The following is a 19,307-nucleotide window of genomic DNA, read 5'->3' as shown; positions in this document are numbered from 1 at the left end:
ACTTTATAAAGAAAGTTATTTCCTGAGAGAAAAAATGAGTAAAAAAATCTGCTTATCCCTTGCTGGGAATAAACGAGAGGAAGTGGTTCAAGGATTGCTGTTATTTGAAAGGGCCTACTGCACTACATTGGCTGTAAGGGTCACATGTTCCTTGGCTATTTGTTCACTGTCTCAAGGACCTATGGGGAAATTGAGTTTTCTACTAAAGAGATTTGCACTGTTGTTTGGGTAATTTTCAGAACCTTTTGATCTCAGGATTTCAGCACCTATGCAAGTTGTTTATATCGTGAAACTTCACATGCTAAAATCTTGCTGCTGAGCTTCTATGGTTAATTTCATATTAAAGAAAGGGAAGCATAATGGAAGAACTCCGGTCTTGACATAGAATTGGCAACTACAGGTGGACAAGATGGCCCTTGCCAGTCTCTGATATTACCTGGTTTCAATATAGTGTTAAATAATTGGCTCTCCAGTCCAGCCAGGTAGACAGAAGCGCAGCATTACAGCCCTGCGCACCCATGAAGGCGTTATCGCTATTCACGTTCAGAGCAACCATCTAGGGTGCTGATACCTTTTTGTTTTTAAGGGAACCAGGTTTTGCACAATTCATGCTTCCAATTACACAAGTCTGCGATTGGTAAGAACTATTTCCAGGACGAGCCAGGAGGTGCGTAGGTGAGTGGCCATGGATGGAGAGGGGGGCGCTAGGTGTGGAAGCCCACTGGAGACCCGCTAACATGGTAATTTAAATAGCTGCCAGTGCTACACAAGTCTCCATTTAATTCGCAAACCTACAAAATTGCATAGAAAATCGCTATGCAGCACTGCTTATTTCATGCCTTCATCATGGTGGTCAGTCATGACTGAATCTGGGCGCGTTCAGTGTTATCTGAAAGGAGAATGAATTATATTTTGGATGAGTTGAGGTTTATACTGGATATCAAGGTTAGTATCGGGGTGAGGCAAGTCTTGAGCTGGTCCATTTGTCCTATTTATTCCCCGGTCACGCCGTAGTTCATTGCTGGCAATGCAAGTGAGTAGAAAGTGGGGGCCTTAACATCCAAAGCACTTTTGCTCACTGATCTACTTCTTTCAGTCATTCTCAAATTGTCTTTTTTTTTTTTTTTTTTTTTTTTAAATATAACTGATCAGATGAGGTGGTTGTGGATGAAATTTATTTATTAGCTAGCTTGGAAGGAGAACACCACACCAGAGATGCTTGCACACATCTTCTTTTAGCTACCCTCAAACACATCTTAGTCCACTACTGGCTGGGGCCCTTCCGCATAATGTGCAACCTCAGCGCGGCTGCTTTCCAAATTAGAACACTTGCCATTCCCAAGTTGCAAATACATGATAGAACTAAATATGGGTGGTGGTGAACGGACTAGAAGCAGAGCTGACAAGGAGTTAACAGATTTACAAATGAAACCCCCCACCACCTCTACCATAGCAATTTGAGGAGATTGGGTCCTCTGACGTATTCCATATCTATGACCGTAATCACCACAGCTGTGCTGCTTCGGAAAATCTTTCAGCATCTGCGCCCTGCGTGGATGACGTTGATGTGCCGTCCTCGAGGACCTCCGCCGACGTCACCCGATGTTATAAGTGGGACGCACGACGCCCATAGCCTCAGTTCCGTTTTTTCCGTGAACGTGTTCGCTTCGGAGATCTCGGCGCGCCTATTTTGAGTTTCTTTTCTTTCAGTTCTTCAAACCTGTTCGTAGTTTATCGGGATGTCTTCCTTTTCTTCCACCCCGCGTCCGGGCTTCAAGAAGTGTGTGGACTGCGGGTCCAGGATGTCGGTGACGGACTCGTACGACGCCTGCCTCTGGTGCCTTGGGGAGGCCCACGACACGGATGATTGTGTCAACTGCCAGTCGCTTACGTCCAAGGCCTTGCGGGAGCGTAAGGAGAAGCTGTCGGTCGGTAAGGTGTCCAAGCCCCGGAAGTCGAGGTCCACTGGGCTTTCGACGGACGATTCGAGGGGCGACTCTCTGCATCGTCGTCGCAGGTCTAAGGGATCTCGGTCCCGTGAGTCCCGCCACTCCTCTGCCTCTTCGAGGCACTCCCGGAAGCACCATCATCAGTCGCCTTCCCCGTCCTCGTCCGAGGACTGCGCCCATCGGCGGGTCGCTTATCCCACCAAGCATGCGACGCAGGAGGAATGGGCTTCCTTCGGTAAGAAAATGTTGGCTATTCTTGAATCGCAGGGCACCGGTCCATCCTCACCTCTGAGTGGGGTCGGCCTTGACCGTACTAGAGACACCGCTCATACGCCTTCGGGCTTGGGTGGTCGGCACAATTTGTGGGAAAGGTCCCGCTCGGACAAGGGGAATTGTTCCAGGTCCCGGTCCTCGACACCCTCGTGTGCACCTGTGAAGTCTTCAAACTGACCTGGTACTGCCATTCCATATGGCTCTGCAAAGAAGGGTGGCAACGGCTTGGACTGCTCCGGAGAGTCTCCCGACAGTGGATGAGTCTTTGCTGTGAAAATACCGCCCATCCAGTAGCGACCCCTGCTACTTGACCACGTACCCCACTCCGGACAGTTTGGTGGTGCAGGCGGCTACGGCCCCAGCAAAGCAGGCGTCGTATCCTACCATCCCTCCTGATAGGGACGATAAGCGTTTTGATGGTTGGGCGAAGAAAAGTGTTTTCTTCAGGGGGTATGGCTCTTCAGGCAGCCAACTCTGTATGTGCCTTGTCCCGTTTCACGCAGACTCTGTGGAACTGTTTCCTTAGCGGCTGAACATATTCCTGAAGGACGGTTTTCTTGCTATGATACACGATGGCAAGGATGTCGTGTGTGTGGCGTTCAGTCTGGTCTGGACATGGCAGATTGCGTCAGTCGGTCCATGGTGGCGAGTACCGTAATACGCAGATTTGCGTGGTTGCCGAAGTCTGGGTTTGCTCCTGATGTGCAAGCCCGGCTCCTCAACATGCCCTTTGATGGTGAACATCTTTTTGGCAGCAAGGCTGACGAGAGCCTTGAGAGGTTGCAGACCTCAAAAGCTGCACCGAAGTCGTTGAGCGCTGCAGTTCGCCAACCTCTGCCTTTTCGTCCTAGAGGACAGCAATGGAGGGGAGGTTCCTTTCGTTATTACTCATCCTTTAGTAAAGCGAGAGGTGCTGCAAGTCAAGGGGGCCACCGTAGGAGTGCCCGAGGTGGAAAACAAGGTACTTGAGGTGCCAATGCCGCTCAGGCTGTTGCCTCTTTGCCATCAGGCAACGCTGCAGCCGCTTCAGCTCAGTCATGAGGCCATGTCCCATGGTTTGCCGGTTGGGGGAAGGCTGGCGCAGCATCTTGTAGAATGGCGTGCCATTACTTCAGATGTGTGGGTTCCTGGAGATCATAGCATTGGCTACTGTCTTCCCTTTCGGCAGAGGCATCTCTTTGAAGAGTCCGGATCCGCTCCTTGCGCAGGAAATTCAAGCCCTGCTGGAGAAAGGCGCCATAGAACTGGTGCTTTTAGCGGAAAGGAACAAGGGATGGTATTCCCCTTATTTTTTGATTTCGAAGAAAGACTGGGGATTGAGACCCATCATGGACTTTGAACAAACTCCTCAGGAAGGCCACGTTCAAGATGGTTACTCTCTCTCAAGTCCTCCAGGCCCTTCAACATCAGGACTGGTTGGTGTCTCTCGACCTCCAGGACACTTACTTTCATGTGCCGATCCATCCCAAGCACAAGAAGTACCTGAGGTTCGCGGTTGGCGACTCGCACTCGCACTTTCAGTTTCGGGTCCTGCCGTTCGGATTGACCTCCGCCCCGAGGGTTTTCACCAAGCTCATGGTGGTGGTGGCAGCGTATATCGGGATAGGGGGGATTCACGTCTACCCCTACCTGGACGATTGGTTGATCAGGGCGCGCTCTCCCAAGCAAGTCCTGGATCTGTCAGTCACCTGCCACTCCCTTCACAGGCTGCCTTCTCCCTCAATTTAAAGAAGTCCCATTTGACGCCAACACAGCGGCTCCAGTACATCGGAGCTGTGCTCGACACATCCCTGGGGCAGTGTTTTCCTCCCCAGGTGAGGGCTCATCACATTCTGCAGATGGTGCACAAGTTTTAACATGCCCAGACGCTCCCGGCATTAGAGTTCTTGAGGTTGCCCGGCATCATGGCATCCTGCATTCTTCTGGTGCCAGAGGCTCGACTGCGGATGAGATCTTTGCAGTGGGCAGTCAAGATGCAGTGGTCACAATCCTCCGGCAGGATGTCGGACCCCGTTCAGGTGCCGCCCTCGGTCGCCCAGGACCTTCTGTGGTGGGCCGTCGAAGGCAATCTGATGAAGAGGGCTCCATTTTGGCTTCCCTGGCCAGAGGTGACAATCGTGATGGACGCATCCCTCACGGGATGGGGAGCTCATGCTAACGAGTTGACAGTCAGCGGTCATGGGTCTGTTGGAGCTGAGAGCTGTCGGGCTTGCCCTGAAGGCTTTTCTGCCGACTGTGCGAGGAAAGAATGTCCTGATTCTGACGGACAACACAGTGACCATGCACTACCTCAACAAAAAGGGGGCGGGGCTTGGGGGCAGGGTCATTTCCTCTGTGCAGGGAGGCGATGCAGCTCTGGTTCTGGGCCATCCAGCAGGAAGTTTTGATCTCGGCAGTTCATCTGGCCGGAGACAAACGAGACGGCGGACGCTCTGTTCAGGCACAGCGCGATCTCTCACAAGTGGGAGCTGGCTCAGGAGATTCTTCTGGAGATCTTCACCCTTTGGGGGACCCCTCAAGTGGATCTCTTCGCCTCCAGTGTCAACCGGAAGTGCGAAGGTTCTGCTCGCAGGAATTTCCTCCAAGAGGAGCCTTAGGAGACATGTTCGTGGTGGAGTGGTCCTTCCCACTGCTGTACGTGTTTCCTCCTGTCCCCGTCATCCCGCAAGTGCTGCGGAGGTTACGCAGGTTTGGTTCCTGGATGATCCTCATTGCTCTGGCATGGGCCCGGAGGACGCGGTACCCGGACCTTCAAGACATGTCCATCTGCCCTCCACGTCATCTTCCCTGCCGAGACGATCTGCTCTCACGGGGGGGGGGGGGGAGGTCAGGTTCTACATCCAGAGGTCAGATCCCTCAACCTTCACGCTTGGCTTTTGAAAGGTTGAGGTATAAGGATTGGGACCTCCCTGAAGACGTGATGGAGGTGTTGCTTTCGGTCAGATGGCCGGCAACAAAATCCCTGTACCGTTGCGTTGGAGAAAGTTCTGCGACTGGTGGAGAGTTAAGAATGTGTGGATCCTTTTTCATGTGACATTCCTTAGTTCTGTCTTTTTTGCTTTTCTTGGCCCACAGGGGCCTGCAAGTGTGTAACATAAAAGGTTACCTGGTGGCACTGTCTTTATTTAAGTGCTCGTCTGAGGAGTGTTCTTATTTTAAAATCCCTTTAGTTTCTCAGTTTATGAAGGGGCTCACTAATGTGTTCCCTCCGTCACCTTTCCAGGTGCCCGGTTGGGATCTGAACCTTGTTCTCAAGTTTCTAATGGGTGCTCCATTTGAGCCTTTACATTCTTGTCCTTTGAGACTGTTAACCCTTAAAACTTTTTTTTTAGTTGCGGTCACTTCTGCTCGCAGAGTGAGTTACATGCACTTTCAGTTAAGCCACCCTTCACTGTGTTTCATAAGGACAGGGTTGTCCTTAGAGTTTGTCCTTCCTTTCTTCCGAAGGTGGTGTCGGAATTTCATTTAAGCCAGAAGGTTATTCCTCCGGCATTTTATCCTCCTCCACATCCTGGTAAGGAAGAGGAGAGGCTCCATAGGCTGGATCCTAGGAGAGCTTTAAGCTTTTACATTTCTCGCATGTCCCGGGTCAGAGTGGCCGATCAACTCTTTATTGGTTACGCTGGAAGGCGTTTGGGACAAGCTGTTCACTAAGCAGATTTTGTCTAGATAGATTATCTTGCCAATTTGTGAATGTTACCGCTTGGCGGGTAAGGACCCTCCGGTAGGCTTACAGGCCCATTCCACTAGACGTATGGCTGCCTCTACTGCCCTGCAGAGGGGTGTTCCCATTCGTAACATCTGTGATGCAGCCACTTGGGCTTCGGTCCATACTTTTGTACATCACTACTCCCTTGATTCTATCCATGGGCAGGATCTGGCCTTTGGCAAGGCGGTCCTTTACTCTGCAATTTAATTGGACATTCTAAATTTGTATATTCTAAATTCTTTTCCCACCTCCTTACGTTGGTACTGCTTTGGGAGTCTGTTATAGATATGGAATACGTCGGAGGGCCCAATCCCCTCGAAGAACAAGTTATTCTCTTATCTGGTAACGTTATTTTGATGGGATGGTCCGACGACGTATTCCATATCGCTCCCTCCCTGCCTACCCCGTTACAGAATTTCTTATGCGATTGCAGCTTACGTTTCCGCAAGGCTTTCTGTGGTCATACTGGCAGAAGATTGGTGCCACACGTTCTGGGGGAAAAAACTACAACTGGGGCTACGGGCGTTGTGCATCCTACTTATAACATCAGGTGACGTCGGCCGTCGGAGGAGGTCCTCGAGTACGGCATATCGACGTCATCGACGCAGCCGCCAAAAGATTTTCCGAAGCAGCACAGCTGTGGTGATTACTGTCATAGATATGGAATAAGTCGTCGGACCATCCCATCGAAAGAACGTTACCAGGTAAGAGAGTAACTTGTTCATCTGAATAAATGATTGCGTCAAGCTCAGATGTTTTAATTGTATGTACTTTGTTGCTATTTAGCCTATTGTTTTGTGAGACTGTATGCATTTCTTTTTCTGACATCACAGGATGTGGGCCTAAATGTGTTAATGAAAACCTATTTCTCCATCCATTTGATAATTCTGCCATTATCTTTATTTGCACATGGAAGAAAATGTTGATGTGAACAAGACCTTTTAATTTCCATCTGCAGTAACAATGCGCGTTTGTTTCATTTCAGAATTGTGACCGAGGCCTAAAAAAAAAAAACGTTTTTTATGTCGAAGTGAAAAATGGCAATAAATGTTTGCTTGCCACAGTTTAGACCAAGAATTCACTGCAATAAGGTAACATTCAAATATTCTGCTTTTTGGCCATAGTCATGATGAGATGTTGACATTTTGCATGGCGTTCAAAGCGGAAACAAACTGACAAAGTTTGCTAATCAACTTGTACGTAGTTATTGGGATTTTTTTTGCCCTGGTTCCTTTCACTGCAGGTAGCGCCGGTTTCCTTAATGCTGGCAGCGGTGTGACGATTCACAAGTGATGTTCTTGCACTACTTTTAACCTAACTAGGTAGCTGAATTTATTACACAAGTAAGTTCTTCTAAATGTATTTTCTTCTATGTATACATTTTGATAATTTCAAGAATGCTCTCGAGAGAACAGAATACTTTTAGAATTGTGGGTTTCTGCAAATATGCTCTCCTGTTTTGTGTGTGTGTGTGTGTGTGTTCACGGTTTAGCTTACCTTGGATATGTATACAAAATACCATTTAAAATGTTTTAACGTTTTTTAAAAAACACAAGTGTGACTAGACTTTAGCTTTTTAGTTGCTGCATTTCTGATATCTGGGTTTTTGAAGCTGGGTTGCTCTAGACATTGAAAAAAGTAGATCTCACTGCATACAATGTCATCCACCACTTTTTGTATAATTAAAATTGACTCGCATCTAAGCATTACGAATTTCAAGATATACATCTGTATGACCTCTGCATTTTATGACACTCAAGTGTGTGTCTTTCATTCGCCCACTTTCTCTTATGTATTTTTTCCCCTTTTTTAGAAACGTGGGAAGCAACGTGTTAATAAATATCCTCATGTCTTGCTACCACCCTTTGCCTTCAGATTAATGGAGTGTTCTGACTGCATACCAACACGTTTGCACAGCAAACATTTTCAAGAAGGGTATCCTGGTGTACATATATTCCAGATCCTCTCTGAATGTGTCACAGCCATAAACCTTTTCTGCCTATGGTGGCTGCATCTCGTTTTTTACCTGGAATGATTTTATTTTTCCAAATACTTTGTAATTTTCCTTTTTTAAAGTGTTCGGAAAAAGTTCTTGGCTCCAGTGATGAAGTTACACTGCAAAGGGATGGCAGCTCGCTGAATGCCACCCGCTCTATAATGCCATCCCCAGAGTGTTGGGTTAGATTTTCATTTCTATGCTGTTGGGTAAGATTTTCATTGCAAAGATCAATCTTCCTGACCTGTGTCAACCCCAGAACCTTTTGCTTCTACTGGTGGGAACCTTTTTTCACACTCGCAGAAGCCTTTACTCTTTTTACGGGTGTCATATTTAAGACTCTCCATAGTGTCTTTTAAAAGTTAGCCTCTTTGATAACCTTTTGGCAATAAGTGCCTATTGTTGCTGGATTGCCCTTTGGGGCTCCCCTTTTAACTTTCTCTGGCTAACCTTGTGAGAACTACAGGTGTTTGGATCCCTTTCACATTTTATTAGGTGAGACCAGCACCCCCCACCCTTCGGGGAGTTAGCATGTATCCCCATTCTCAGTCTAAACATAACATTTGTTATGTGAGAAACCAAAGGGTGTCTCACCTGCTAGTCCTTGGGGACTTGTCATCCAAGTGGCCAGAATACGGCCATCGCTCCATCACTTTTGGACCCGTTTTCCTGGGGGTGGATGTCATGATGCCTGCCCCCGGGCATCCGGATCAAGCCCATCAGCCCCATCTGGAGCAGGCATCCAGATATTTATTAAAACCCCAGCAGCCCCGGCTGGGGGCTGTCTGGGTTCAGTCCTGGCGCCTTAGGCACCAGGCTCATAGACATTACTTACCTCATGCAGACCATGCTGCAAATGAATCCAAGCCAACGTGAGGCCTGGATGTGACTATTTTACTACAGGGACTATTTTTTTACTCGGGTGTGGTTCTCGGGAACTTCTTACCTGGAACTACTTTGGAGGCTATTTAAACCACGCCCGAACAGCAGCACACGCTTCACGTTATTCTGCACTCAGCAGCGTAATGCTCACCGTGTCTGCAAGTCCGCATCCAGTCTTCTGCCACGCCCGCTTCGAATCCGGAGCTCCTAGAAGAAGGGGAAATGAGGAGGAAAGGTTAGATTACAGACATTATTCTGATTCCTTACCTGATTCCGGATCCAGCACGTCTCCGAGCCTGGAAAAGACATTATTTCTGCAAGCGTCGCATCGCCTCGGCAGCACCGCGCAATACTCACCAGTCCTCACAGCATCTTTCGATTCGGCGCTGCCTCCATTTTCTTTGCCGAACTCCAGCACCTGGGGAACAGAAGAAATAACGAGGTGAGCTGAGAGAGCCAACAAATGCAATCTTCTACCACCATAGACTTACCTGATTACCACCGGAGGCATTATCCTTTAACACTTCACATCTTCTTATGCCGCACCTGTAAAGAGAGAGAAGAAAACAAGTTAAACACATGCAGCTTTTACCAGACAGTGTTGGGTAATACAGACTCTTACCTGAATGCCATCAGTTGCCTCAAAGCAATATTCTCTTGGACCCCTGCAATTCAAAAGGGAATGGAACAAGAGTGAACATCGGACATATTGAACTCTTTGAACTTTATACTTCTGGGTCCTCGCCAAGATCCTCGGAGCCAATATTCATCCAGAACTCTTCCAACACCTTCAAACCAGTGAAGTAACTGGTATCTACGCGCCCCTGCATTCCACGCAGGATGGAGAGCTCATCATTTAAAAACATACGGTGAGATTACTGTAAGGGGATATAGGAGGTGACTAGTGGGGAGAACAGTGGGGTGCCATCATTAAATCCACGGGTGGCTAAATCCCTTTCTCCACTTGCAGGAGAATACTTCTACGGGTCAAGCAGATGAGATTAGGCGGGCCAGTCCAGTCTGTCATCACTGCACTATGCATCACGTTGGTGGAGACCGCAGCTGTCCGGGTCCGATCGACGCCCCTGTGGGGGCCAGGAGAGCGTAACAGTGGATCAGTGCGGGAGGATCACCTGGGTGAGGGGTCTTCGGAGAGTGGGAGTGAGACTCGTTTTTCCAACCCATCCTATGTTTTAGGATGCTTTGAGGTCCCAACTCACCCCTCCAACCCTCTTTTTACACACACTGGGCCGAGGAAGAGGGTGACTGAGAGTAACAACATCCAACAACTCGCACCCTGCTGGACATGTCCCGCTAATCTGGCAGGCAAAGTAGGGCACTTGATGCTAAGTGCATACACCTGATACCAATTAGCTCTCCTCACACGAATAAAGGGCAGCACCCAAAGACACACTCTGAGCAAGTTGGAACACTAGAATGAGCAGGGCTACTGGAGCAGAACGACGGACCAAGGGACGGGAGCAGCCGGTCGGAAACCCCAAGAGTTACTTACTGGAGGTCGTTTCCTCTGACAGGCTGCGGAGGACACGTGGAGAAGGCCAAATCCCACAAGTGAAGATTGCATTGTGTTTCAAGGACGCCAAGGACACTGCAGGTGAACGGCAGAGTTGAGGAGGTGAGGTCAAGCCTGTGGTACTAACCTTGACTTGTGAACTCTGATTCATAAAAATCAAAAGACGCACACAACCGGTGAGTTGGGAAAGCGATCTGAAAGACTGGTGTGTGGTTTTGAAAATAGCAACATTATATCACAAGTGGAGGCTGCGCGCGTGCGAATGAAACGCGAGGAAAGGCCGACCTCGCAATGAACTTTGAAGTGAAAGGCAGCTGCGAGGACAGCCATACTAAGTAATGGAGTGGTCCGGTGAAAGGAAGTAACCCAGTCGAGTCTGTTAAAAGTGAATTGTTAAAAGCATCAAAGCGTATGCGTAACACAAGTGGAATAAAGAAGTTGACTTTCAGAGAAAGGGGGGAAAAGCAAAAGTTGAACTGTGAACATTTAGTCGAAGTGGTCCTGCTGTGGTCTATGGAGAAAACCAGGCACATTTGAAAGTCTTAGACATGTGAAAACGATCCAAGCCCGACAAAGGGAGACCCGAAGTGAGATAAATTTTCGAATGGAGCCCCCTGCTTGTTTTGAACTTTAATTGGGAGGTGTCTGAGCCGGCAAAGGGGGACCTACGAGAACTGTGAGATACAAGGTCTGAGCCCGAGAGAGGGGGGACCTGTGTGAACCGTTTTGATGAAACATTGTTTTTGAAATTCAAGAAGAGAGATTTGAAACGTGAAGGCCAGACGAGCCTCGATCCACGTGTTTAATGTGTTAGAAGCTGAGCCCGAGTGTGTCAACCTGCATACAGGGACAGCCTTTCTCAGTGAGGTCTAACATGGGGGAGGAGAGCTGTTTCAACCACATGTAATTATTTGAACACTTGGTTTTTCCTTTTGCATACATTTCTCCTTTTTATACTTTTTTGTACTAAAATGAGCTAAAACATTGCACCGATGTGCACCCGTTTTGGACATTCACTTCCAAACTGCGGTGAAAGCTCCTGTGAGCTCGGTTAGAAGGCAAACCTGATTTCTGCAGTGTTTGCGATATTTTTATTTTGAAGTAGATGAGCTCACTGCGTATGCTAGTTTTGCATTGCTCGTTCAAGGACAAGCCAGTAGGAGAGCCAGAGCTGTGTAGGTGCTGTCATGATCTCTGCTTCCAAAAGGTCAGGGTTTTCCCAACTCCCTTGGAAGCAGATCCATAACCCAGGTTCCGAGTGCCAACCAGTCCCAATTGGGACCTTTTGGACCCAGTCCTGGCGCCAGTGGCACCAGGCTCATAAATATGCCCAGTCCCAGCGCTGGAAGCGCCGGGCTCATAATGCTTGGGTGGACTTACCTGCAGCAGACCATGCTGCTTACTTGCCTGCCAGTTGAGCCTCTGATCCTCTTCTGTTTGGAACTACTTTTCCTGTTGGGTGGGGCAGGAGCCACTCCCTAGATTCAGAACACTGGAACTCTTCTGGAAAGCAGGAACTCTTTTCTTACCTAGGCGTGGCTGTGAAAGGAGACCCCTAAGCACTACAGGAGGCTATTTAAACCACACCGGATGGATGAATCTTGCTTTGCGTTATTCTGCATCCTCTGCAGCAGAACGCTCATCGTGTCTTCTGCATCTGATCCTGGGCCTAAGGAAAAAGGCTTACCATCCTGAATCCAGTCTTCAGCAACACCTATAAAGACGAGAAAGAACAGGTTAGCATTACGGTCTTCAGTGACAGCTCTTCACTTACCTGGTCCATCGGCTGTCACCAACGCCTCGCGCTGCATTCCGGCATCTGAAAGACAAAGGCTTACCTACTCTTTGTGCGCTCCGGAGGTCTTCACACTGCATTCCGGCATCTGAAAGACACAAGCTTACCAACTCTTCGCACGCTCCGGAGGCCTTCGGCGCTGCATCCCGCATCTGAAAGACAAAACAAGGTGCGTTTAAAGACATTGGGGAACTTTAATACTCACGTGCCATTACTCCTTTCCACATCTAACCCAGTGGGTATTCCGGCACCCTGCAGCCGCTCCGAACTTGTTCCTGCAAAATAAAAAGACAGTTAGAGCGCATCGTGAAGCAGGCAACAAGCGCTTACTTACGTGCTTCCAGGCGCTTCTATTCATCACACGGGCTCCATCTTCAGCTCACTTCAGCCCGTCATCCGCCATCGCCGGAACCCTGCAAAACAAGAAACATCATTACTAAAGACTTTAAAGACATTAGAATTACTCGAAACTTACCGTTCGTGCAGTAAACGACGGACAGCAGTCCTCTGAAGTCAAGAGGCCTGCTCCCCTTATCCAGTGAAGAAACTGGTTACAGCACCCTGTCCCGAGGCAGATGGAGAGCACGGCGTTCACTTACCTAAGGTGAGAGCGTTAACCTTTGGGATTCTACAGGAGAAGAGAAAGGGAAGAAGAGAGAGACATTCAATAACCCAGTTCCTTAATCCCATATTTTCTATCTGCAGACATCTTACCCTTCGAGTCAGACATACAGTGCACAGAGGTCCAGCCCAAAGAGCCAGCCGTGTGTTACACATCACCTTTGAAGATACGGTATACGCCCAGTCAAGACCGGCGCCTCTACGGGAATCAGGTGAGCGTTACAGAACGCAAAGCCTACCACAAAACTCCCGTCCAGGCGCTATGGAAACCTCGGATACCGACCAGCTAGCCCAGTTACTTGGGGAACTAAGGGCAGAAGTGCATGCAGCCCGTCAGGAAACGAACGCTCTAAGAAGGGAACTGATTATTTCCAAGGAGCGAACAGATGATCTCGCTAGACAATTGCTACAGTCACAAGCCGGACAGACCCCGTTACCCGCATCTGGGGGAAATCTTCCTTCTACATCCTCTATGAATCCAGTGCAGATCAACCTACCTGGGAATGTACCTCTGGCTCCGCCCGAACGATTTTCTGGTGACCCAAAGAGGTTTGCAGTATTTATCAATCAGTGCCGGTTGCATTTCTTATGCCGGCCAGCAGCCTTTCCAACTGATCAAGCTAAAGTAGCTTTCGTGCTTTCGTACCTTAGTGGCAATGCGGCAGACTGGTCGATCCCTCTAGTAAATCAAGATGATCCGGTCCTCCATGACTTTCAAGCTTTTCAGCTCAGTATGGAAAAACTGTTCGCAAGACATTCACAGGGGCAGGCCTTGGACAATGAGCTTCTTTCGTTGCGACAAGGTAATCAAGACCTTTTGGCTTATATTGCGTCTTTCAACAGACTGATAGTGGAAACTCAATGGCCTGAGGACAAATGGATTACGCTGTTTTATAGAGGTCTACGTGGAGAGCTCAAAGATGTGTTAGCCCAAGTAGTGAATCCCCCACAAGATTGTTCGGACTATATAGACTTAGTCGTTCAAATAGATCACAGACTGCAGAACAGGAAGGCCGATCGTTCCAAGTTTGATGCTCGAGTATTTTCCAAACCGCCAACTCCTTCCAAAGGAGTAGACTCCGGGGAACCCATGCAAATAGGGGGTCTGAAAGGTCCTCTAACACAAAAGGAGCGGGAAAGGAGAAAACAGTTGCAATTATGCCTCTATTGCGGAAACTCGGGGCACTTTCTTCGAGACTGTCCGGTGAAACCTGCCAAGAAGGCAGTAGGAGCTGCAGTTACCAAAGTTACAAACTCTGAGCAGGGAAACGACCTCGCCCGACAAGAATAGAGGTCCTCTTGCCGAGCGTGAAAACCAGTTCCGTGACCTCGCATTTCGTGATACCTATGGTCCTCATTAGCCCTGATAATCCGGATCGATTACATGCAATTGAAGCTTACGTCGACAGCGGTGCCATCGGCAATTATGTGGATCATGAAATGGTTTTGAGGATGAATCTAACTCTTTGTCCCAAGGCTGTAAAGGACGTCATTACTACGGTGGATGGTACGGAGATAGCCTCCGGGCCAGTAACGCATACCACTCAAGAGGTGACGCTAGTAAGTCAAGATGGACACCATGAGAAGATCGTGTTCGATGTGATCAAGGCCCCTCAGTTTCAGATTATTCTAGGAATACCTTGGTTAGAGAACACAATCCTCTGATCGATTGGCGAGCAAGAACGGTCCAGTTTCCAGAATGTGTCTCTACTGGTCACCCTCCACCTGGTGTTGCACTGGCAGCAATTTCTTCAGAGACTCCCCAGTTACCTCCCGAATACCTAGAATACCAAGATGTTTTCCGGAAGGATCAGGCTAACTCTCTACCTCCTCATAGGTCTTATGACTGCCAGATAGACCTGATACCTGGATCTACTCCTCCTTGTAGTAGAATTTATGCCCTCACCGAGCCTGAGAACCTTCACCTTTGACAATACCTGGATCAATACCTGGCAAATGGGTTTATTCGTCCTTCCAAGTCCCCTGCTTCTTCAGCTTTGTTCTTCGTTCCAAAAAAGGAAGGAGACCTTAGAACTTGTATAGATTATCGCTCCCTGAACCAGATCACCGTTAAGAATAGATATCCGTTACCTTTGATCCCTGAACTCCTGGACCAAGTCAGAAAAGCATGCATATATACAAAGCTGGATCTTAGAGGAGCTTACCACTTGGTACGAGTAAAAGAGGGCGATGAATGGAAGACGGCCTTCCGCACCAAGTATGGGCTATTTGAATATCAGGTCATGCCCTTCGGACTTTGCAATGCCCCGGCCGCCTTTCAATATTTTATGAACGATGTCCTCAGAGAGCTCATAGATGTGTGTGTTGTTGTTTACATTGACGACATCCTCGTTTATTCTTCATCGGAATCTGAACATCGGAAACACGTGAAAATGGTCCTCGAAAGATTGCGTCAACACAAACTTTTCGCTAAGTTGGAAAAATGTGTTTTCAACGTGACTGAAGTTGAATTCTTGGGATTCATATTATCACCTGGCGGAGTGCGTATGGATTCAAAGAAGGTCGATGCAGTTCTCAAATGGCCATCACCATCCTCCGTTAAAGGTGTGCAAAGCATGTTAGGCTTCGCTAACTTTTACCGCAGGTTTATCCCCGAATTCTCTCGAATAGTCCAGCCCATCACTGCCTTGTTAAAGAAAAACAAACGTTTTGAATGGTCTACCGAGGCGGAACAAGCTTTCCAGGATTTGAAGACTAAATTTATCTCTGCACCAATCTTAAAACACCCTCGCCCCGAACTCCCCTACATCGTGGAAACTGATGCTTCAAGCTTTGCCATGGGGGCAGTTCTATCGCAAAAGGACCCGGTAACCAATCAGTTGCATCCCGTGGCATTTTGGTCCCGCAAATTCTCGCCTCCTGAAATCAATTACACGATTACTGACCAGGAACTTCTGGCTATCAAGTCTGCCTTTAAGGCTTGGCGGCATTATCTGCTGGGGGCCCGACACACCGTTACTGTGATTACGGATCACCGAAACCTGCAATATTTGAAAACCGCAAAAGCCCAATCCTCTAGACAACTCCGTTGGGCATTATTCTTTGCCGAGTTTGACTTCATAATTACCTATCGACCTGGTACAAAGAACGGTAAAGCTGATGCCCTTTGTCGGATGGGAGTGGAAGAACACTTGATCAACCCTAAACCTGTACCAATCATTCCCGAACAAAGAATTCTGGGTGTAATCGCCACAGAATCCATAGAGGAAGTTAAGAATAAAGCCAGGCAACTTGTAACTCCAGCAGACCTACAGAATTGGCATCTGCAGGGAAAGGACTTTGCAGTAAAGGACAACTTATTGTATTTCCAAGAACGATTATACCTACCCAGCACAGATTTACAGAAAAAAGTAATCTCTTGTTATCACGATTCTTTAATGGAAGGACATCCCGGTATGGCCAAGACCTCAGAAAAGATCAAGCGCTACTTCTGGTGGCCGTCTTGGAAAAAAGATATCAGAGACTTTATAATGTCCTGTGGAGTATGCGCCCAGAACAAGAGTCAAAAGGAAAGACCAGTAGGCCTCTTACGCCCTATTGACATCCCATCTCGCCCTTGGCATACGCTTTCTATAGACTTCATCACCGATCTACCTCCATGCTCCGGATACAATACGATTCTAGTAATCGTGGACTTATTCTCCAAGATGGCGCATTTCATTCCGCTCAAAGGCTTGCCAACAGCAGCAACTCTGGCCCGAGAATTTCTCGAAAACATCGTCCGACTGCACGGTTTTCCTTCGGTTCTAATTTCGGATCGAGGTAGTCAATTTATTTCTCATTTTTGGCGAAGTTGCTGTCGGTCGGCTCAAATTGATGTGAGACTATCGACCAGTCACCACCCTCAGACCGACGGACAAACCGAGAGGACCAATCAAACTCTGGAACAGTATTTACGCTGCATGCTGCAACAAACTGAAAAAACTTGGAAAGACATCCTTTGGATAGCCGAATATGCCTACAATAACTCTGTCCATTCGGGAACTGGGAAAACCCCGTTTTTTCTTTTGTACGGCAGTCACCCTCGAACCTCGGAGTTGGATCCCCTCCAAGATCTTGAAACACCAGCAGTAGACTACCTGCATTCTACAATCACCCAAGCCTTTAAGGAAGCTGTTTCTCACCTTCAAAGGGCTAAAGAACAATACAAGAAAGGAGCAGATCAACATCGGAAGGAAGCCCCTCAATATCAAGTAGGGGATCAAGTCTGGTTATCCACCAAATATCCTCCTCTAAAAGGGCCACGCACATTCAACCCAAGATACCTTGGTCCCTATTCCATCACTACCATAGTAAACCCAGTAGCGGTCAAGTTGGACTTGCCCCCGCACATGAAGATACATCCGGTCTTCCACGTCTCTCTATTAAAACCCGTGCAACCTCAAACCCGACTAACTAAATCTCCAAAACCTATCCTAGTTGATGGAGAACTCGAGTTTGAAGTCAAAAGCATTCTGGACTCCAAGATCTCCAAATCTAAACTATTTTACCTAATTGACTGGAAAGGCTACGGCTCCCAAGAGAGATCCTGGGAACCTGCTGAATATGTCCACGCTCCTCGCCTAATCAAAAGATTTCACTGAACATTTCCTGACAAGCCAAAACCCCCGGAGAAGCCCGGTTTGGGAGGGGCCTTGAGGGGGGGTACTTTCATGATCTCTGCTTCCAAAAGGTCAGGGTTTTCCCAACTCCCTTGGAAGCAGATCCATAACCCACGTTCCGAGTGCCAACCAGTCCCAACTGGGACCTTTTGGACCCAGTCCTGACGCCAGTGGCACCAGGCTCATAAATATGCCCAGTCCCAGCGCTGGAAGCGCCGGGCTCATAATGCTTGGGTGGATTTACCTGCAGCAGACCATGCTGCTTACTTGCCTGCCAGTTGAGCCTCTGATCCTCTTCTGTTTGGAACTACTTTTCCTGTTGGGTGGGGCAGGAGCCACTCCCTAGATTCAGAACACTGGAACTCTTCTGGAAAGCAGGAACTCTTTTCTTACCTAGGCGTGGCTGCGGAAGGAGACACCTAAGCACTACAGGAGGCTATTTAAACCACACCCGATGGATGAATCTTGCTTTGCGTTATTCTGCATCCTCTGCAGCAGAACGCTCATCGTGTCTTCTGCATCTGATCCTGCGCCTAAGGAAAAAGGCTTACCATCCTGAATCCAGTCTTCAGCAACACCTATAAAGACAAGAAAGAACAGGTTAGCATTACGGTCTTCAGTGACAGCTCTTCACTTACCTGGTCCATCGGCTGTCACCAACGCCTCGCGCTGCATTCCGGCATCTGAAAGACAAAGGCTTACCTACTCTTCGTGCGCTCCGGAGGTCTTCACACTGCATTCCGGCATCGAAAGACAAAAGCTTACCAACGCTCCGGAGGCCTTCGGAGCTGCATCCCGCATCTGAAAGACAAAACAAGGTGCGTTTAAAGACATTGGGGAACTTTAATACTCACGTGCCATTACTCCTTTCCACATCTAACCCAGTGGGTATTCCGGCACCCTGCAGCCGCTCCGAACTTGTTCCTGCAAAATAAAAAGACAGTTAGAGCGCATCGTGAAGCAGGCAACAAGCGCTTACTTACGTGCTTCCAGGCGCTTCTATTCATCACACGGGCTCCATCTTCAACTCACTTCAGCCCGTCATCCGCCATCGCCGGAACCCTGCAAAACAAGAAACATCATTACTAAAGACTTTAAAGACATTAGAATTACTCGAAACTTACAGTTCGTGCAGTAAACGACGGACAGCAGTCCTCTGAAGTCAAGAGGCCTGCTCCCCTTATCCAGTGAAGAAACTGGTTACAGCACCCTGCCCCGAGGCAGATGGAGAGCACGGCGTTCACTTACCTAAGGTGAGAGCGTTAACCTTTGGGGTTCTACAGGAGAAGAGAAAGGGAAGAAGAGAGACACATTCAATAACCCAGTTCCTTAATCCCATATTTTCTATCTGCAGACATCTTACCCTTCGAGTCAGACATACAATGCACAGAGGTCCAATCCCAAAGAGCCAGCCGTGTGTTACACATCACCTTTGAAGATACGGTATACGCCCAGTCAAGACCGGCGCCTCTACGGGAATCAGGTGAGCGTTACAGGTGCACTGATAAAGGGGTGCTGGGAATGGGAACACAGTAGCATGAGCTTGGTTTTTCCATTGTCTGGATTTTTCCACTCTGAGTGCCTCCGATGCTTGCTGTCTGTCACTCCGGCCGGGGACATTCGGTAACCTATGGAAGACTGCGAAGGAGGACGCTCCGTTCCAGACCCCGTTAGTTGATGGAATCTCTCTGCCTACCTGCTTTGGGGCTTTGCAATGTTGTTTCTGTGAAATTAAGTTGTTCTCTACAGCTGCACTAACAGTGATGGTATTAGTTTGTGTTTATGTCTCCATATGTAGATGTATGATATATTGCATTTATTCAGTTGTTTTATGTATGCTTATGAACTAGAAATAAAGGGCCATTAAAGAGCCTATTATATTCTAACTAATGGTCTAAGTGTGCATTATTGCCTTCCTGAGTCCAA

General features: G+C 48.2%; 1 protein-coding gene across 1 annotated transcript in view; it reads left to right on the top strand.

The window, feature by feature from the left end:
• LOC138562838 (RING finger protein 37-like) overlaps nucleotides 1-19,307 on the top strand; it is a 270,284-nt gene that overhangs the window by 47,053 nt on the left and 203,924 nt on the right. The window contains exon 2 of the mRNA XM_069642811.1: nucleotides 6,917-7,022. Within this exon, the coding sequence (XP_069498912.1) occupies nucleotides 6,969-7,022 (54 nt within the window). The 5' untranslated portion in view covers nucleotides 6,917-6,968. The remainder of the gene's footprint in view (nucleotides 1-6,916; nucleotides 7,023-19,307) is intronic.

The sequence above is a fragment of the Ambystoma mexicanum genome, unplaced genomic scaffold, assembly GCF_040938575.1.
Source record: "Ambystoma mexicanum isolate Mex_15411 unplaced genomic scaffold, UKY_AmexF1_1 Mex_scaf79, whole genome shotgun sequence".
NCBI classification, from domain to species: Eukaryota; Metazoa; Chordata; class Amphibia; order Caudata; family Ambystomatidae; genus Ambystoma; species Ambystoma mexicanum.
This window is presented reverse-complemented; position numbering and strand designations above follow the sequence as displayed.